Here is a 22,251-nt window from a genome sequence, read left to right as displayed (position 1 = left end):
ATCGGTTTTGAAACATTTACTGCAATCAACACGAATGTCACTGACCCACTTTTACAAATATGGAAACGTCATAGAACAAACCAGATGACGTCACTATTGAACGTTACGTCACTTATCTCTATCTTATGACGTCACCTAACAACGGGCGTGATAATGGCCCGTCGTCAAGTAATATGAGGGCATTATCAAGTTACAGTGGACCGCTCATTTCTGATAACACGCGGGCGTTTTTATGATAATTCTATCCATTTTAGCTATAATTATCATTAACCGCCCGCACAACGGGACATTATCATTTCCGTTGTTAGGTGACGTCATATTGATGCTCAATAGTGACGTCATCTGGTTTGCCAATCTACATGCTGTATCATGCGACAACAGTTACTGTTACAAGTGGACCCATCATAATTAAGCGTAGATAAAGCATATATTGTACTACATGAATAGTCCTTATCGTTATTGATAAAGAGGTCCCGTTTCACCCGACAAATGTTAGCCGATTTCGCCAAATGAGGGGCCGTTTTCGCCCGAGAAATCGGCGACGTTTTGCTGAGGTGCCGTTTCAGCTTACACCCCCACAAGGCTACCACGCTGCCCCCATACACACAAAGACATATATTAAGTAGTATAAACTGTCATATTTATCATTATTATCGCCATTAATTTTAGTCATCAAACAATAATTAATAATAATAATAATAATCAGTAAGTAACAATAACCGTCATACAATATACAAGAGCTACCTGAGCACTGGCGCTTCAAATAGATCCGAGCCAAAGAGAGCCTGACCTGTTACTTCACGCTCGTTGAATTGTTTTGTTTATACATGGCATTTCATAATTTCTGGTGGAAATATGGGGCTGCTTTAGCCAGCACCCTTAGAGGCCTGCCTTTAAATTACTTAAAATGTACAAAGCAAATCATGCAAGAGAAATGCGCACCCCCCGCACCGCCCCCTCTGTATCCGTCCATGAGTACCCATATCAAATAAATGTATATCGCCATCGAAAAACCATTTCTTGTTTGTTTCATAGCTTCCATTCAAACATTGGTTGAATACTTTCTTTTGACCGGCAGTCTAGTTATTTGTATACACACAAGTGGCGTAACGTGGTCACAATTTCACATAGATCTCTCAGTGTATTTGTAGTGAAATGAAATAAGTTCGTATCTGCACCCCAAAGGCTACACTTTTCATATTTTCGGTTTATGGATCCGAACGACGGGAGCCACGGGTCACAATCATAAAATAAGCCAACCGCTCCATGTTATCATATTTGATTGATCAGAAATATCAAACGCTACTAACATCAAACAAAATTAAATTTACTGTTAACTTATTAGATAATTATCTATTAAATTGGCTATTGCAAGAACCCTATTTAGAGATCGAAAGTTTTGGCTCGAGTAACTAAATGTTAGTGCATAAAATCAAACATCCTGCACTAAACACAACTAACATTTATTTTTCCGACTTAACCGACCGTGACAAACACAAAAAACGAAACAAATATTGTACAAATGCAAAATATGTTTTTTATTCAGACATTATGATGGTTAACTGCATAGCCCAAATCCGTAAAACAGAAAGATACAATTATTGTTGCCCAAGTTCTCGACGATTGTAAGAATTACCTCCCTTGTGTGACTCTTCAAACAGGTGCGTCCCAAGTTACAAGATGGCTGCCAAATGATGCTTTAGGAAACCGTGACATTCGTATTCTCGGAAATGACGGATAAAATGGACGACGTTGACTTTTCAGCTGTTTCACTTGAACAAATGAACATTGGAATAGAAAAATATCTAGGTTTGTAGTTGATTTACTGTATTAATATCCAAAAATAATACAAATATTGATGAACATATATGGAATGAAATAATGTGTTCTCCCTGGGACATAATCAGCTGATAATATGTCAAGTCTCTTTTGTCAAGCAGTTAACTCACAGTGGCATGAACATTTATACGATAATGGAAGAATTTCACGTATGAAGTAACGTGATGAATGGCAACCGGCCATCTAAATCATTCTTTGCCCTGAGTCTTTGTTGATGGTATGTTTTTTATTGATGAAAAACTGGCTAGATTTCACTTGCTTCATACCATTGACAAACCTTGGTGCAAAACATGCCACATTTACAAGAAAAAGGCAAAAACAGCAGTTTACCAGGTACAGCGACATTGCACTATATTGTCACTGGCTGTAACTCTCGCTTCACTGATCTCATGTGCCTCATCGTCCCCCTTTCCAATCAAACGCCCTTCACAATCTTTAGAGTTGGACACACCTTTCCACTTCTTACCCTGTGAGTTAGGGTTAGCTGCTAATTGGAATCAGAAAACTTAAGTGTGTACGATAAAGTGTAGTACTGCCAAGAAAAGTCTATTTTCATATACTAAGTGTCCCACAACTTTCTAGTAGGCCCAACCTGCATTTTTTAAATTGATGAAGGAATGATTATGACAATTAAACTTTCTCATTTTTAATGTTTCAAGAAGCAAAAATTGTCAATGTCTTGACAAAGGAATTGAATTAAGGATTAATCATTTTTTCAGAGAAGAAAACTGGAGTTTGCAAAGTCACACTTGACGAAAGGAACCCAGCGGATCGCCATGCAGTGTTGTCATGGGAACAGGTACATGTACTATTAGAACTAAGACATATTTCAACCTTGAAAACCAAAAGGTCTTGAATGACAACTCACACGATTACAAACCGTTACAATTACATGCGACCAGGTTGCAATTACTAAATCAATGAGTAGAAATTACTGTTTACTAGTCGTAAAAGTAAACATACACAAAAAGACAACCACTTAAGTTCTGAACTGCTACTAGTATCCCTCAGGATACATTTATAACAAGACAGACTTACTCAGGCGAGTGAGACACAGCAGATGGTCTCAGTGCAGACATTGCAGACACAGCTCATGTCAATCAATTTCCACAAGAAGCTGTTTAAGGATTGTTTTTCGTTTTTTGTGCATTTATCAAAGGATATAAAATTGTTTGAAAACCAGTTTGAAATGTATGCCGTAAAGCTTAATTAAGCTGCCTTCTGTTTGGCTATTGTCGACTTCTTGTTAGTCATTCCATTGGTCGGTCAAAGTTCTGTCTGAAGTGACCTGTAATGGGATGCTTAGCAGTAGCAAGAACTAAGATCTGATTTTAATGAGATTGAATGATATGACTAATATTCAAATTTACATAATTTTTCACACATCATCATGATACATAGTGCACTCCTCAATGTAAGCCAAGAACTTGTAAACTCAGCATAAATAATACATATATTAGTATTAAATTCTACTGCAATGAATGTCCAGAGACCAGTTCCAGCCAGCAGACTTAAATTCATCATCTTATGTATGCTACTCAAAACAAGTAAGGACCACCCTATTCTTTCATATAAGTAGTTGATCTGTCATGCTAGAATAGAATGAAAGAATCGGGTGGTCCTTACCTTCTTTCGAGTAGTATATAAGTGTAGCGTGACAACTCTGTGACTGTCAGTTATTTCCTTTCAGAGAAATTGCTGTCTTTTACCTGAGGATTTAAAAAGTTTCTACTTGACGTCAAATGGTTTTCACTTCACATGGTCTGTGAAACTAGACAGTAAGTTCCATTTTCATTGATATGTGTTATTTGAACTTTGCTTTTCACAATGTAATGTAACATCAGATTTTTTAAGAGAAACCACAAAGCTCAACTTGGCTCAGAAATCAGAAAATATAGTAAAACTCTAGTACTCAACATATTTCATTCTAACTTGAGGATGATGCGTGACTGTTTCAAAAGGCTAAAGAATGAAATGTTTACCTGATTTAGAACTCTACGTAATCAGATTCAAAACATAGATATTTTTTGCACCAATTGTAGATATATTATTTTAGTTAAAAGTTGTTTCTCTTTTTATGACCCATGGTTACATTGTAGACCAGACTGTCCCTGTGGGCAAGATGCACATCAACCGTGTGGAACAGCTCCTCCGTCTAGACATTAGTAGTGACAAACTGACACACATTCAGCCCTCCCTAGCTGACCTGGACACAGACTCCGACAACGACGATCCCATCTCAGGTTAGGACCTGCCAGAAAGCATACTTGGCCAGGAGTTTATCAACATGTTTGTTAACAACAGGTTCCCATCAGCATACTCGCTTTACTGGTCATGAAACAACCAAGTTTGATTTGTAATGTGACAAAAAAGCTTTTTGCCATGATAATAATGTACATGTACTTTGATAATGTAGCTCTGGCATTTTACACATCAGTAATATTTACCCAAAATGGAATTTAGAGAATAAGATTTAAAACATTTCAAATCATGCAAAAAGCAAGTATGCTAACAAACTGATAGTACAGTTTTGTCCTTGGTTTATGGATCCACAGATATAAAAGATCGAAAATTCAGTGAAGATTGCTTTGACAATAAAAATAATCAAAGGGATATTTATTTGACAAAAACATTATTTTTAATACCATATTTTCTTGAGTATAGTGTGCACACGAGTATAATGCGCACCCCCCTCTAGCGGATTCAGTATTTTTGAAATTAAAAAAATCGAATATTATGAGCAGAAAAATTTTACACCATACCCCTTCAGCGAATTCCGGTAAATGAACGGGTGATGAGAAACTTGGTCAGTACAAATTTGAAATTTTTATATCATTTATGTTTTTTATACCTTGCCAATCAAAGTCAAACGTTAAGACAATTAAAAACATCCTGTACAAAAAATGCATATTATTTTATTTTTTTATTTCTACCTACCGTCCACATTTTTCACTATCAAATTCCATAAACCCCACCAAAAGAAATTGTCGTTACTAATGAGTAAATCGCAACCAGTTCCCAACACCAGTTAGTATTGATTCCACAGGCATTGAGAAACCCACCTTCACTGGACGTAATCGGATCTATGAACTCGACTTCTGTGATGGCTACAGCAAGGTGTGTCTTGTGTACAAGGAAGCTAAAGCAGGTGAGAGTGTAACAGATTCCTGACTTCTACAATACATCAGTTACGTTGTACAACAACTTGAGGCATTCTGGTGCTTCTACTGTGTACGAGTGTGTATTGGTGTAGTGTTGGTTTGTGTGTTTCTGGCATGTAATGCAAGTATGCATGTCCCTAATTGGTTATCTAATCTCATTATTGCATTCTCAGTTCTTCATCATAATAATAATAAGACTACATTGTATCAACATCACTGAGGGACGTGCTCAATATGCATTGCTTAATGTTTGTCACTAAACAGATAGCTTGAGTTTTGTTCATTCGACTTTTGAAACTTGGGCGGACTTGATAAATTGTGTTGATATTAGGAAAGTGAAGACTGTCAAAAATTGTATTTTATAGTTATTTGTTGTTTCTACCTGTGTGCTGTGTTCAAACAATTTATTATCTGGCTGTATACCCAGGCATGCCGGTTGATTTATTTTTCCTCCTTACGCCTGTCTTTTTGATCAATTTGTTTAAAGATTTTGTTTAAGAGACAACAAAGGGTTAGAATAGGATTAGTTGACCTCAAGACAAAACTTGGATCCATTTTGGGGATAAATTGCTCTTTAATCATCTTGAACTCTGTAATACAAGATATACAATCAGCTCATGTCTAGCACTAATAATTGCCCAAACAATCTCATTAAAATCAGATCTCAGTTCTCGCTACCGCTAAACAAAGATCTGAGGATCCCATTACAGGTCACGTCAGTACGACGTTTCGCAAATTTTGACTGACCAATGAAATGACTGACAAGAAATAGACATTAGCCAATCAGAATGCAGCTTTCTCGAGTTTTACGACACTAGTTTCAATCTGGCTTCGAAACATATTTTGACGTATTCTCGATTAAAAAATTAAAACTGATAAGAAGAACACTCTAGAATGGCTTATAGATGGCATAGATTGTACGGATATAATGATAAAACCTGTAACTGTCGTTCGGAATACCCAGTGTTAAATATTTCGTGGTTGCATGATTAGAGAACACATTCAGACTCTCACTTTCAAGATCTGGTAAGCGACGCTCTGATTGGTCGGATGAAAGGTCGTTCTGACCTGACCCCTAATGGGATGTCTTCAGATCTTTGTTTAGCAGTAGCGAGTACAAAGATCTGATTTTAATGAGATTGTTGCCCAAAAGACATTGTTTTTTTGTTTTCTTTGATTATTTCTGTTGTTGCAATTGAATCTAATTTGATTGTGTTGAAGTTCCTGGTACCGATGACTACCCTTGTTTTCTCCCGGGTAATAACATGCAAGTCATAGTTCTAGGAAGTTTATTTTATTGTTTTCATTTTTGCTTCCTTTGCTGCAGGACTTCTATTTCAGCTAATTTCTTAGACCACTTCTAGGTGCCTATTTTATTCTTACTGCCCAAGACAACTTTGTGTACGAGAATGTATAAAATAAACTTTCCTTTGTGATGTAACCAGCCCTACTAGGTTCTGATGACTCGAGCCCGGATGAATTTGAATTTTCCATCCCTGATTTTGCAAGTATGCAAGACTGCGCACTTCACTATAATCTCATGCCTTGATAATGACTAAAGAAAAACAAGAATTATATCACAAACTCTTTGCTTTATTTTGCACTGCTAGTGAAAGGATTTTATGTTAACTCTTTTACTCAGTTTGTACTAACAATATTCAATTGGCTCAAATATAGAAGATACTTATGGAAAGATGTAGCTTCATGTTCATGAAAGACTACAAAACAATGAACTAAAATATGAACTTGAGAGTTAAATAGCCTCAGACGCCATCTTTGTGTAATCACCGCTTTGTACATTTGTCTTTCTCTATCTTTCATTATGTATAACAGGGGTTGACTTAACTACTTGTCCTCTGGCCCATGACAAGCAGAAATAGCAGAGGGTCGGTTATTATGTATTGGAGAAAACACGCTCACGAGGTTTTGGTAGACAGAGCATGCCCTGGGGAGAGGGAAAAACCAAGAGGGCGATGCCCACGCGGTTTTTCCCGACCCAAGGGCATGCTCTGTCTACCAAAACCGAGGGAAAGTGTTTTTCCAAACTTATAAACCGAAAAAAGAAACTTAAAACAACATTTATCAACATTTTTATGTTTCGAACATACTTTCCATGAACCTTAGGAAACGCGAGTAAAATATCTGTTGCTGGCATACGGATCTTGAAAAGGAGATTCTAAAAACCAGTGAGGCTTATCAACACCTCTGTAGCCTCGTGGTACACTCACTGGGCTACAGATATGAAGGTTGCGAGTTCGATCCTCAGGAATATAAAGAAAACATTTGTCATTTGATTTTACATTTCATTACATGTTACAATCTGAACGGAAGTTGTATTAATAAAATACCCAGGACATTATATAAAATCCCTGGGACATTACAACGTCCCTGTTTATGAGATTTAACGTGACTGGAAAGTAAAACCTCACAATAGGTTTTAATGCCTATTGAAAGAAGTCTCTTACTTAATGGCGATCCCAATAAATAGATTTATAGATAAAGGCAGTGACCTGATGGAATGCCAATCAAAAGCAGTTCAGCAGGATATCTAGATATCTACAGCAAATGCTGCTGTAAAGTCCCAAATTGGAATTAAATATGACCCACTTCAGGTTATACTTAATAATGTTTTTTGTTTACAATGTGACTTACTGTATTCGACATGATAAGCGCCCAGGGCGCTCTCAAACTTAGAAATAGGGGGCTCTTATTAGAATGTTATTTTGAAAGATAAATTTTGTGGTTTATGCTGACAGCCTGAAATGTTAATGTACAACAGATATATTTTCCAGAATTAAATGCCCATAATTAAGGGTGCATATAACACAGGAGTGCGTATTATATGCGAATAAATAAGTTTTGTGTACATTAATCAATCGGAAGGACTGCTAATTGGGATTGTTCACTAGCCAATATCTTAGCAAATGTCCCCGTGGACGCTTATTAGAGCGGGGCGCTTATTACGTCGAATGCAGTATATTTCCAGAGAAAAATGTTTTTTTACTTAGTTTTACACTTGTATTGAGGGGTGTAGTTGCAACATTGTCAGTGGCCGTGTGGCACTGTACTGATGACAACTTAGACATCAATAAATTACATCTACCAGTGTTGAAATAATTTTAAAACCAAACAAGACAGTTGGGCAGGTGACCCATAAATGTTGCCTACTCATCTTCAAAGTTACCTGCCTGCGTTCAGACATTATAAGGGGCGGTCGGGTAGCCTAGTGGTTAAAGCGTTCGCTCATCACGCCGAAGGCCCGGGTTCGATTCCCGACATGGTTACAATGTGTGAAGCCCATTTCTGGTGTCCCCCGCCGTGATATTGCTTGAATATTGCTAAAAGTGGCGTAAAACCATACTCACTCACTCACTCAGACATTATAAATATTTAAAAATCACGTAAAATTAGTGACAAATCGTGTCTTGATTCAGTTGACTGATTGAGAATCTACCAGGAGTTATAGTAAAACTGAATATCTTAGCTGACTTAAAATTATCTGCCTGACAGTCGGGCATTCAGAGGAAAATTCCATGCAGCCCGACAGAAAAGTTACCAGTCACGGGCTTGCTGGCAGGCAGTTATTTCGGACACTGCGGTACACTACTGATAGCATCGATATACATAATAAAATGAAGAAAAGTTACTTTCCAAATATGAACTTGACGAGGACATGGTATCTATTCAGATTAAGTTCATAGATGTATGTCAGTCATTGATAACTCCCATCACCCAAGCAACCTGTTGTTGAATCGTGGACATGGGAGATCACCCAGATGTGTTGGGGTTTGTCGTCAAGTCAAATGATTCTGTTATGTAGAATAATGCAGGGAAATCTACGCTTACTATTGCAGTAGTTGTCTCCATAGTACCACAATAGTTTTTAAATATGCCTTTTAATAGTCACCCTATTAATGACCTATGTAATTAAGTAGTATAAGGACTTTGTGAATGCCACTAGGAACTCCTTGATAAATCCCTGTTGGCTTACACATGCTTGTCTGTAGTTGTCCATTGATATGCTAAGAAATATTAATAATGTTAAAAATGGCCTTGTTAGTTTTTTGGAGGACCAGTTCTTTTCAACACTAGCAAGCCCTGTTGGCCAGTAGATTATTTCATTTTACATCTACCCCTGTGCAGTGAACAAAACATGTTCAATACTTCTTTGGCGGGCGACAGAGACCCGGAAGGGATATTCTGTTGGGAAATACAGGGTAGTGCCTGTTCAACACCTTGGAGATTCCCTGCTGAAAAATTGTCTGGAAATGTACAATGATATGCTTCATTTAGTCTGTCTGTCACATTTTGTTTCTGGATCATACCCGATATCTATTCTTAAAGGTTGAATATATCCCATGGATTGCAGAGTACAATAGGCCCTCCCCTCCCTGCGTTTGTTGTAAGACAGACAGACAGACAGACAGACAGACAGATTTACTTATATAAATGCCAGTTGACCCATTGTACAAAATACATTTACATTATATATATTTTTTATCTAAGAGTAACCTAATTGATACTTTCTTTTGTTAAGAGCAGTACATTAGAAATTTTACAAAATGTGTTTGTTGTTAGAGCTGACTACAGTGTGATGAAGATGGCTGTGTGTCATATCTTATCTGTTTTTCTGGCCTTGCCAGTGTGATATCCTGTAGTATTGCCAGTGTGATGTCACTGTTGTATTGCCAGTGTGATGTCACTGTAGTATTGCCAGTGTGATGTCACTGTAGTATTGCCAGTGTGATGTCACTGTAGTATTGCCAGTGTGATGTCACTGTAGTATTGCCAGTGTGATGTCACTGTTGTATTGCCAGTGTGATGTCACTGTTGTATTGCCAGTGTGATGTCACTGTAGTATTGCCAGTGTGATGTCACTGTAGTATTGCCAGTGTGATGTCACTGTAGTATTGCCAGTGTGATGTCACTGTAGTATTGCCAGTGTGATGTCAGCGTAGTATTGCCAGTGTGATGTCACTGTAGTATTGCCAGTGTGATGTCACTGTAGTATTGCTAGTGTAAATCAAAATGCTCTTATTCCCTCAGTGCTTTGTGATACTTAGGGACCAGTCATTTTTTACTATCTAACTATTTTTGATACATGAAGATACTGAAAACAATAATAACCCTTCCTGCTTGTCATATTTTTGGATGATTCTCCCCATGTCCTTGTTCATTTTTAGTTCTCCAAGTCTGAGTGAGTGAGTTGGGTTTAACGCCGCCCTTAACAGTATTCCAAATATATCACGGCGTGTCAGCTTCATGTGGGAGGAAAGCCCGAAGTGATGCAGGTCTCAGACGTTTACCACTTTGGTGAAACCCACGAGCACTGGTATGGTGCTGACAAACCTAGAAACATAATTGGGGCGAACCAGGATTTCGAACCCACAATCATAGGTTTCTGGCGTGCCCAAGGTACGCAACTCTGCACAGTGAATCGCGGCGCCTTAGACGACTGGGCCACCTGTGCCCCCTCACCAAGTCTGAAGGACTAAGGATTAAAAATTGTACAAATGGTGGGCCTGACCCCCCAAGGGGCTGGGGGGCGGGGCCAAATAGGGGTAATTTGGCTATATTGCTTTAAACGACTTCTTCTCTGGAACTAAGAGATAGATATCAACCATATTTGGTTGTAAGCATTCTCTGGTGGTGAGGATTCAAAATTGTACAAATGGTGGGGCAGTCCCTCAAAAAGGCTGATGGGTGGGGCCAAATAGGGGTAATTTGGCTATATTGCTTTAAACGACTTTTTCTCTGGAGCTAGGAGATGGACACCAACCATATTTGGTTGGAAGTATGTTGATGGGAATTCACAATTGTACAAATGGAGGGGCTTTTGCCATCCACCCCTTTTAAATGCTGACAGAGTCAAAATAACAAAATATTTGCAAGTATGTACAATATAAATGTATATTTTGTCATGATTATGTAAATATCCAGGTGAGCGATACAGACCCTATGGGCCTCTTGTTTTATGATCCTCCTCAAATATGTGTATCATTTTTTATGACCCTACCCCAGAGACTGTCCTTTTTTGGAGTGACCCTCTTATTCCATCTGACGCACCTCCTCCTGTAATAAATGACTGGCCCCTAAACATTCACATTGACCAAATGATCCTCTAAAGCCTAAGGTATTCTGTCACAGTTTGCTGTGAGGATATTTCTGATCCCACTGGCACTTAGTACAGGCTGTGAATACAATGACCAGGGGGTACGGGTCATCTAAGGCGCTGTTATTTGCTGTGCAGAGTTGCGTCCCTTGGGCACACCAGAAACCTATGATTGTGGGTTCGAATCCCGGTTCGCCCCGATTATGTTTCTAGGTTTGTCAGCACCATACCCGTGCTCGTGGGTTTCACCGAAGTGGTAAACGTCTGAGACATGCATCACTTCGGGCTTTCCTCCCACATTTAAAGCTGACACGGGTGATATGACTGGAAAAATGTTAAAAGTGGCATTAAACCCAAAGAAAAGAAAAAAGAAAGAATACCATGACCAGCATCTCAGTCCACCACATCATCTGTAGTGAGCTGGTTTCTGCAGCAAAACTACAAAAATAATATTTCTTTAAAAGATGTCATGCAAAAATCATTTTACATGGTTCATTTTTCTATAACTTTTGAAATTTAGATTTTAACTATTTTCCCATGGAAATGGCTGACTTTAATTCAGTTACTGGTTAATTTTCTTGAATTTAGCTCAAATCTATTAAGAATGCATGCATGTCAACAATAGTCAACTCAAGATGATAATTGTAACACTCCTGAAAGCAGGGTTCAGCTTGTTTACTGAAGAGAAATAAAGAGAGTACCGGTATGTATTTTAGATATATGACACCCTGCACTCGCCATGGTCTCTTTCAGTGATCAAGTGGTATTTTGTACTAACTGTACTATTTCCTTTGTTTTGGCATCTCCATGTCATATTTTGTGTAATAAAGAAGTTGTTCATCCATAAATTCTTTTCCCTACTTATCTCCATGTACTGTTCAAGTACAAGTGATGAGTTAACATTTCTCGGTTTTATTTTGTTTGGCCATATTGTAAAACTAGTTACTTTTCTATGTTCATCCATATGCCCGATTTTGAACCATTGCAAGCATAGAAGTACATATAGAGGATTATTGTTATTTCTACTATAACAAACTGGTGACTTACTGTATTTTGCTTCAGATGTGTCTGTGGTTCCTTAATTAGTGATACATTAGAATATAGGTCCAATGATCTTCAATTTCTAGGCAATTTCACATAATGCCTTTGTTTTGCTTATAAAAAATATTTTTAACGAGTAAATTTGATTTTGAACAAATATCAATAATTATACGTACATGTGTATCACCTTTTGTAATACAAGCCTCTAATGACCATGGGGGCGGTCGGGTAGCCTAGTGGTTAAAGTGTTCACTTGTCACGCCGAAGATCAGGGTTCCATTCCCAACATGGGTACAATGTGTGAAGCCCATTTCTGGTGTCCCCGGCCGTAATATTGCTGGAATATTGCTAAAAGCGGCGTAAAGCCACACTCACTCACTCACTCACTCCAACAACCATGATGATACAGCTGAAACTGTGATGACGCAATGTTAGTTACATGTATTTAACTCTCTCCTATCTGTAATCCATTTTAGCAGTTTTGGAAAAGCTTATTCATGTGTAGTACAATAATATTGTTAGACCAGCTAGACATTTCCATGCTTTATGTATTTAATATATACCTATGTTAATGGCCTGCTTCCTGTCTGTTATCAGCATTAGCTTATTGCACCTGTAATATTCTCTCCATGCTGCCAAGAAGTTCTTTGTTATTTATGGCAAGGTGATAAGACTGAATCTGTAGTACTGAAGGTTCATTCTTATGTTCTTAGCGCTAAGATGATTGTAATTCCCATGATTTAACAGGCTTATGATAGTCGAAGGACAGGACAGCCTCCCACTTCTGTATATTTCATAATACATAGTTTTGTTACCATATTAGATTGTGAATAGTTTAATGCTTGTTTGTTACTTAATATAAGTTAAATTGGTCCTAGTAGTAGAATAGTAGTAGCCCTTGGCTATTGATAATGGTTATATGGGTACATTGAAGCCCTGAGATGGTTTTGTCCCAATGTGTAAATAAATTATTGTGACAAAACACAGAATTGGTAAAAAAAAGTAGCAGCCCTGAATGGAATTATTTCAGAGGAAAAAACTGTCTGTCTGAAGACACCGTTACAAACAACAGACCATACGATTTGTTTGTTTGTTGTTAAAAGCCTTACTCAGCAATATTCCCGCTATATGACGGCAGTCTGTAAATAATCAAGTCTGGACCAGACAATCCAGTGATTGATTGACTTCCTGAGCATCATTGCCTAGCTTGTCGTAAGAGGCGACTAATGGGATCGGGTGGTCTGGATCACTGACTTGGTTGATGTGTGTGATCGTATCCAAATTGTGTGGATCGATGCTCATGATGTCAATCACTGGATTGTCTGGTTTTGACAGTGAAGTTTCAGTGTAAGTGATGGCCTCTTTCAGGGTATGATTGTATATGATTCCATACCATAATTGGCCAGTTGAATGATGCACATCTCATACACAGACTTGCAGTTTTACAAGCAAGGCATAGAGGAACCACCATGTTCCAAGCACAGGACACTGGACACAGCTAGACACAACACCTGAATATACCTAGACACACCTGGACATTGCTAGACACACCCGGACATGGCTAGACACACCTGGACATTGCTAGACACACCTGGACATGCCTATACACACCTGGACATGGCTAGACACAACACCTGGACATGGCTAGACACACCTGGACATGGCTAGACACAACACCTGGGCATGGCTAGACACACCTGGACATTGCTAGACACACCTGGACATGGCTAGACACACCTGGACAAGGCTAGACACACCTGGACATTACTAGACACACCTGGACATGCCTATACACACCTGGACATGGCTAGACACAACACCTGGACAGGGCTAGACACACCTGGACAAGGCTAGACACACCTGGACATGCCTATACACACCTGGACATGCCTATACACACCTGGACATGGCTAGACACACCTGAATATACCTAGACACACCTGGACATGGCTAGACACACCTGAATATACCTAGACACACCTGAATATACCTAGACACACCTGGACAAGGCTAGACACACCTGGACATGGCTATACACACCTGGACATAGCTAGACACACCTGGACATTGCTAGACACACCTGGACATGGCTAGACACACCTGGACAAGGCTAGACACACCTGGACATTGCTAGACACACCTGGACATGCCTATACACACCTGGACATGGCTAGACACAACACCTGGACAGGGCTAGACACACCTGGACATGCCTATACACACCTGGACAAGGCTAGACACACCTGGACATGCCTATACACACCTGGACATGGCTAGACACACCTGAATATACCTAGACACACCTGAATATACCTAGACACACCTGGACAAGGCTAGACACACCTGGACATGGCTATACACACCTGGACATGGCTAGACACAACACCTGGACATGGCTAGACACACCTGGACATGGCTAGACACACCTGGACATGACTATACACACCTGGACATGGCTAGACACACCTGGACATGGCTAGCCACACCTGGACACTCCTAGACACACCTGGACATTGCTAGAAACACCACACCTTGGCTAGACACAAACATGGCTAGACACAACACCTTGACATGGCTAGACACACCCGGACACTCCTAGACACACCTGGTCATGTCTGGACACAACTGGACATGCCTAGACACACCTGGACACACCTGGACATGCCTTGACACACCTGGACATGGCTAGACATATCTGGACACTCCCAGACACACTAAGACATGCCTAGACGCACCTGAACCTAAAATAACTTCAGGAAACTTACCATGACCATGCTTTTCACAAATGAAAATAACTACATCAATATTTGACAAGTACTGATGCCAAGTAATGTATTACATATGTGACTTCACTTATTATTTACATCCATGTTTGTAGGAGTGAGCGAGCCCACTGTGGAGATCTGGTTCCTGGACCGGGCACTGCGGTGGCACTTCCTGGCAGCATCATTCCTCGAGTACTACCGCCTCATGCTGATGCACCTGGGGCTGCCGCAGTGGCAGTATGCCTTCACAGACATCGGCCTCAGTGCACAGGCGCGGGTAGGCTGAGTGGGACGCTGTCATTCCTCATGTAGCACTGTGTATGCTCCACTCAGTCAATCTCATCAAGATCAGATCTTTTACTCCCATACAATGCCTCTCTGCATGAAGATTTAAGGACACTTCTATAGAATGGTCTGTAAATAATCGAGTCTGGACCAGACAATCTAGTGATTGACATCATGAGCATCAATCCACACAATTGGGATACGATGATAGTGACTCATAAACACGTGCTCAGATATAGTCGGAATCATACAATCCACTCTGCACTTTATGTAGAGGTTTGTATTGGATATGGTTTGTTTGTTGTTTAACGCCGCTCCCAGCAATATTCCAGCTATATGACGGCGGGCTTTAAATAATCGAGTCTTGACTAGATAATCCAGTGATTGATATCATGAGCATCGATCCACGCAATTGGGATCGATGACATGTATCAATCAAGTCAGCGAGCCTGACCACCCGATCCCATTAGTCGCCTTTTACGACAAGCATGGGTTGCTGAAGACCTATTCTACCCTGGAATCTTCACGGGTCGGTGGAAACTGGACTTTTACAGTCAGTTCACACCTTTGTCTCGGGAAGATGCCATGTATCCTTCATTCAACTTAGCCGGTCAGTTTGCTCAGGTTCACCAATTTATAAGCGACATTCTATGGAGATATCCACAGATGTTATAGATATTGCATCGGAGCAATAGATCTGATTTGAATGAGTTTGAGACTCACTTATTGATAGGCCAATGTCAAATAGATGGAACATTGCAGAGTGTGGCATTTAACCACAGACGCATACACATACATGCGCATGTATGGCCATCAAGCTCCAGATCCTTAGGTTACTGCACAGGTCAAAGGCCTTTCATTAAAGATTATTAATGGTGTGTGAGTGAGTTGGGTTTTACGCCGCTTTTAACAGTATTCCAGTTATGTCACGGAAAGAAAGAAAGCCCGAAGTGATGCAGACGTTTACCACTTCGGTGAAACCCACGAGCACGGGTATGGTGCTGACAAACCTAGAAACATAATCGGGGCAAACTGGGATTCGAACCCACAATCATAGGTTTCTGGCGTGCCCAAGGGACGCAACTCTGCACAGCGAATCGTGGCACCTTAGACGACTGGGCCACCCGTGCCCCTAGATTATTAATGGGGTGGGTGGGATGGAGAGAATTAGAAAAGGATCATTTGTAAACATAGGACACATGTACAGGGGTCATAAACAACTGGATAGTTACACTTTAACATTATTTACTGGCATATTTGGGTTTTTCAGAGCAACAAAACATTTTGTTTGACACGCAGACAAACATTTGATGAGTGGTCAGAAAATTGACATATTTCGGGATTTTGTACATTTCAGTGAAGTAACTAAAAAAATAACCCAACTATACTGAACAACAAAAGTTCCTGTGACATTGAATAAGATTTAATGCAAAGTTATGTTTTTTACCAAATCTGAAACAATTTCGGTTTGCAACAGATAAAAGACTCCTGTAAGTGTTCAAATGGTTTAATTTGCCATACTGACTTCAGAAAATGCGTGATTTCATAAAAAAAACATGAACATGCCAAAATGTCACTTTACAAATCAATAGTGTGTGTGTCCTCCTCTGGTTGCTATGCAAGCAACACATCTTCGTCTCATGGAATGGACCAGGCGTCGACAAAGTCCTGTGGGATATCTGTCCATATGTGCTGGAGCATGTTTCGTAGTTCCTGGAGTGTCTGTGGAACACGTGGTTGACGTCGAAGGCGCCGATCCATCTCATCCCACATGTGCTCGATTGGTGAGAGATCAGGGGAGCGAGCCGGCCAGGGGATAACATTCACGTTGTTTTGTGGAAGAGATTCCTGAACAAGTCGAGCGTTGTCATGTTGAAAGGTAATGCCTGGGCCATGACGACGCAAAAATGGTAGAACAACGGGGCGATGTTCTCGTCGCAGTAGCGCTGTCCATTGAGATTTCCCTCTTCCACTATCAAACGGGTCCTCTGTCTTGCTGTAATCCCACCCCATACCATAACGCTGCCGCCCCCGAACCGATCTTCTTCCATGACACAATCCGTCCAATTTCTTTGTCTGAGGTGAAAACGAGACTCGTCAGTGAATAGAACTTGTCCCTACTGCATGGCCCTCCAGCGTAGACGCTGTCTGCACCACTGTCGTGCTTGACGGTGGTGTCCTGTCAAAATGGGACGTCTGGCGGGTCTTCTGGCGACAATCCCTGCACGTCTTGTCGATTATTGGTTACGCGTGGCCTGGCACCCCGAGGATGGTGTCTCTGACTGCATTCGTCTGTTGCCAACGTTGCCATAAACACCAAATGGTGTTTCTGTGGACGTTAAATTGTCTTGCAACATCACATTGACTCGATCCTGCTTCAAGCATACCAATGGCTTGCAGACGCTCATTTTCGGACAGGCGTGGCATTTCGTATTGTTGAATAATTGCGTAATTTTGTTGTTTTTCTGAGTGGTTGTTGTCAGCACGATGTTAAAATATGCATATAGAATCCCGTTAAGGCACATGTTTTTATACCCATTCTTTGGTAGTGAAATGCATGGGGCTTGCATAAAAGTCAACTTTTGCATGGAATGCATGCTTTTCTGTAGCAGTTGCGTTTTTGTGACTTGATTCCATACATGTACAACAATATTAAAAACCAAACTTTACTTGTTTGAAAAATACACTAAAATATTGGTGTCACAGGAACTTTTGTTGTCGAGTATAGTTTGAGGTGATAAGGTTGACAATGTCGTAATATTAATGAAATCAGTAACAGCATGATAAGCTCTGATTTCCTTTGTGAAAAAGTATGAAAACAATCATTTACAACCAAATGACCTGGATACTGAATCTGTGTCAACTGTCCCCAGCAATGGTTCAACATGTACGCTCCCATCAGGCTGGAGGTGGACGGGGAAATAACAGAGATGCACCCAGAGAAGATGCCAACAGGCACAAGTGTCGTGGTCAGTACGCTGGACGTCACCAAAGTATTCAAGTCCAGGGCGGACAGGAAGTAAGTCTGTAGCAGTCTGTCCCTCCACTGTTGCTCTTGTAGCAGATACTGATACTAAAGCTGTATGGCCCACAGTATAGTTTATTTTACATATACGAGTTTCTTAAAAATCTGTTTTCTGAAACTGGTGAGGTGAGGTAAAATTGGGTTTAACGTCCCGTCCAAGATTATTGCACTTATATAGCGATGTGCATGCACGTGTATGTGTGTGGCTGCTTGTACCAGGCCGGACTGATGCCGATTTATAGTGCTAGTCCACTGAGAAACCATGCCGCAGTTTAACATGAATACCCCACTCAGACACAGTATACTGACTCCGAGCCGACCAGTCCTTGTTTAGCCCCTTAATGCCGGGTGCCAGACAGGGTAACAACAAGTACCATCTTTTAACGTCTTTTGGTATGACGCGGCCGGGGATCGAACCCCGGACCTTCCGCTCTCCAGGTGGACACTCTACCACTAGACCACGGAGGCGGTCTTTTCTGAAACTACTTAGAGATTTGATTACAATCATTTCATAATCAATCGTGTATTGTTACCTACCAAGAGAAAGGATGTCATGGGTTTGACTAGAGGGAGAGGGTAAAGATGGGTTTAACTGTTTGACATATCAGGGTGTGTTTGCTTAATGTTGGAGGAAAATCAGAACTGAAACAGTTCAACATTTCCCCTTTGGTCAAACCCAAGTTTAAGTATAGGGTCTGCCATGATAAGCCAAGGACTGAGAGAACCAACAGCACTGGTATTGATGTATATTATTTTCCAGAAAACAAGCTGGAGGGGCTCAGAATGTAGGTCAGGCCCAGCAGGGCGGCAAGAAAAAACCACCAGTGTCATCAGCAAGGTATGGTTCTAGTAGTGTGCACGTCAAGGGTGCAGGCTGTCTTGTTTGTGGTTTAACACTGCACACGTCAATATTCCAGCTATATGACGTCAGTCTGTAAATAATCGAGTCTGTACCAGACAATCCAGTGATTGACATCATGAGCATCGATCCACACAATTGGGATACGATGACATGTATCGACGAAGTCAGCGAGCCTGACCACCCGTTCTCGTTAGTCGCCTCTTACAACAAGCATAGTCGTCTTTTATGGCAAGAATGGGTTGCTGAAGACCTATGCAGGTTGTCAGCAAGGTATGGTTCTAGCTATGTGCGACATCTCAGTGTGAAGCCATGATTCATAATAACCCCAGAAGACCTTGACCTTTGATAGACAGCAGCAACATTTCACGTGGTAGGATTTGTGAAGATACATGCTAATATACAAGCACAAGGAGTAACCATGCCTCAAACTGACAATGATACAACCACGTTTAACAAAAAGTTAAACACAAATGCCTTGTCTTATTTTGACCTAAACCTTTTCAAACCATATAAATTAATGCCAAGTCACCTTGGCCTTTTGACATTTTCATTTTTTGTGGCAAAAGAATTCCCCGGGGCCATTTGGAAGATCTCCAATGTCAATCATTGTGTACTTGCTTAAAATAGAAAAATCACAGGCAGCAGACAAATTCCCGAATTGTTTTTTTAAAGTCCAACTCATAAGCATGACTCGTAGGAAAACTACATATATATATATATATATATATATATTTTTTGTTCCAGATCTCAAGGATCACTAATCAACAGGCCGTCACAAGCATCGTCTCTTGCGGGATCAGGGAAAGGCCCTAAGTGATGGTGCATCAAGCATCAAAACCATAGACACATACCTCCATTGTCGCCATTGGTGGAACAATCCACAAGGCATTTATAGATTTGCAGCTGTATCACATTCCAAACTGCACAAGATGACTGAGCTGTGTCTTAAAAATGTTGCAGATTCACTTCACTGGGCAAAATGGAATTGCTCTGCAAAAGGATACAATTTGCCAAGCATCTTTGAAAATGACATTATGCGTTAACTTATAATAAAATATTTACACTGAACAATGGAGAGCCTTAACGAGTTGATTGGATGCTTTAAGTTGTCTCCTGTGTCTTTACTATCTTGTGCATCATGCCATCATTTCAGCCAAGAAACACAGAACACAATGGCATTTTATTGAAAAATGATAATTGTCCCAAAATTCTTGAAAAAAATAATTATGCTTCAGACTGTTGAAAAAGAATAAACTTGCAAGGTGTTATTAGAATATTCAGGATCATTGTTTTGAATAAAAGCATATCTGGTTTTTTAGCTGTGGCTGAAAATAAATGTTTTCCATCCCATCCTAGTGAACAAAACGAAGAAATGAACAACCAAAGTATTGACTTGTCTGTGCCTACACTGACGCCGGACAGTAATCTATGAATTATACCCAAGTATATAATTGGCAGGGATCTTTATAATCACCCTTCAATGATCAACCAATTGATCAATGATGACCAATTGTAATCCCCCAGTGACTTACCGGGGTTGTGACTTTTTCATCTATTCATACATTTTGAAAATATTTTTTGTAATCAAAGTTAAATTGTTAACTGTGGAGCAATTCGAGCATACAGTTTATGCCCATGTCACCTCCAGTATACAATTAGTTGTAAGCTCCGACGTTGGTATGTTTAGCCTTCACTATTTAGATTCATATCCAAACAAGTGAAAATCAATGCTTAAATCAGTTATGTAGCTGTGCAAGTTTGCCACAATTTGCAGATTGGTCGACATTCTCACTGATCACCTCTGCAGCATCAAGATTGGAACGTAGGGGAAGTTCTCCGACTGCTGGACCAATGAGCGATTTTGGTTTGACTTCACTTTGATCAGTATTTCAGTTATATCACAATGTAAGAAATGTCATTTGGGAGAACTTTCTTTTTAAAGCACAAAATTCTAAGGTACTGTCGGAAATTCTAGAAAACTGCTTTTCTAGCTTAATGTAATAAATACGAGTCCTAGGACTATAGGACTAAAAAGAGCATATATCAAAATAACGCGAATTGACCTAATCTAGCCTGTCCTGACAATGTGATTACCCTTAAAATGTACTTTTACGGGTAAAATGATCAACTGAGAAAATATTCGTGCATTGTCATGCATGTATAAAACGGCCTTTAACCCGAGGATATGACCCAACACCTGTCCCGAGGTGATGACCTCACACCGTCCCCCCGTGCATTCTCCAAAGTGCAAATGTCACCGAGTTGGGGGTTATCTCAAAATATTGCTGTTATTGTACCTAATCGTTGATGGTGTAGCAATTTAGGATATGTTCTGCATTATATTTGCTTGGAAACATGATGGAATAGTTAAGAACTATGAAACAGGATGAGTATTGGAAGGTTGCGGTTTTAGAATCCAGAAGTATTTGTTGTACTACAGATGGTTTCCCGGATGTAGCATCTATCTCCGCTGATGACGTATATAAATCTGTACCTTTGAATGTTGTGTTATGTCTTGCTACGAACCCGTTACACTTAGCCAAGATGGGCACAGCAGGGTTGAGCTCACAATGTCTGACTAGCGTACGTAAGACAACGTAACCGTGTTGTGCCACCAGCACATGTCTTGTACTTTACTGGTTTCTTATTCAGCCGAATTTTCTCCATGAATTGAACTTTCGTTTCATATGGTCTTAAGTCGACAAAATCATATTCCTGTATGGTCGCCTTCAGACTACCCATGGTTTGGGAGACAGTATCCGATTCCCTGACGTTATATTAACTAGCGTTACCCATGACAATAACACTGTCGTTGTTTAAAATGGGCAATAGCGGAAGTTCCAACCATTTTAGGAACAGATCACCTCCCATAATTTTTTGAAAACCACCAGGTTTTTTTTTCGTCTCGAAAACTAACACACATCCATCAATAAGCCCAATAGTATCAAAGTTGCATTCATTGCAATAAAGCTGCATATAAATACGTAGAATTATCCCCTTGTTCAATTCGTGTTTCTTCGAATGCAGTAATTTTATGATGTATGTAGTTGTTTAACAAAGGGAGAGCGTCTCCGTTTCATTTACAATCGGAACATGTGTCGGAAATGCTCAAGGTGATGCAACATTTACAACCATTAAGTGAAGCATCAGAGCACCAACAA

General features: G+C 40.1%; 1 protein-coding gene across 3 annotated transcripts; it reads left to right on the top strand.

The window, feature by feature from the left end:
* Positions 1 to 1,676: 1,676 nt before the first annotated feature.
* Positions 1,677 to 20,343, top strand: LOC139459504 (tubulin polyglutamylase complex subunit 2-like). Of its 3 annotated transcripts, none has more exons than XM_071240983.1 (10): positions 1,677 to 1,809; positions 2,559 to 2,638; positions 3,530 to 3,617; positions 3,939 to 4,082; positions 4,886 to 4,987; positions 6,446 to 6,508; positions 15,032 to 15,195; positions 18,077 to 18,222; positions 18,989 to 19,066; positions 19,835 to 20,343. In XM_071240983.1, exons 1-10 carry the CDS (start codon positions 1,731 to 1,733, stop codon positions 19,905 to 19,907), a joined length of 1,017 nt encoding a protein of 338 aa, XP_071097084.1. In that variant the 5' UTR covers positions 1,677 to 1,730; the 3' UTR covers positions 19,908 to 20,343. The 3 variants fall into 3 exon arrangements, with proteins under 3 accessions (XP_071097084.1, XP_071097095.1, XP_071097102.1); XM_071240994.1 differs by lacking the exon at positions 6,446 to 6,508 and adding an exon at positions 6,222 to 6,257; XM_071241001.1 differs by lacking the exon at positions 6,446 to 6,508.
* Positions 20,344 to 22,251: the final 1,908 nt, after the last annotated feature.

Source organism: Haliotis cracherodii, unplaced genomic scaffold (genome assembly GCF_022045235.1).
Source record: "Haliotis cracherodii isolate W230 unplaced genomic scaffold, xgHalCrac1.p SCAF_1, whole genome shotgun sequence".
In the NCBI taxonomy this organism is placed as follows: domain Eukaryota; kingdom Metazoa; phylum Mollusca; class Gastropoda; order Lepetellida; family Haliotidae; genus Haliotis; species Haliotis cracherodii.
Note: the sequence above shows the minus strand (reverse complement) of the source record. Positions and strands in the feature narration are given on the sequence as shown.

Excerpts from the sequence above, each read along its gene's own strand:
- LOC139459504 (XM_071240983.1), top strand. The coding sequence starts at position 1,731 with ATGACGGATAAAATGGACGACGTTGACTTTTCAGCTGTTTCACTTGAA. Across the intron at positions 1,810-2,558 it reads TGGAATAGAAAAATATCTAG|AGAAGAAAACTGGAGTTTGC; the intron begins GTTTGTAGTTGA and ends TCATTTTTTCAG. Across the intron at positions 4,988-6,445 it reads GTACAAGGAAGCTAAAGCAG|CCCTACTAGGTTCTGATGAC; the intron begins GTGAGAGTGTAA and ends TGATGTAACCAG.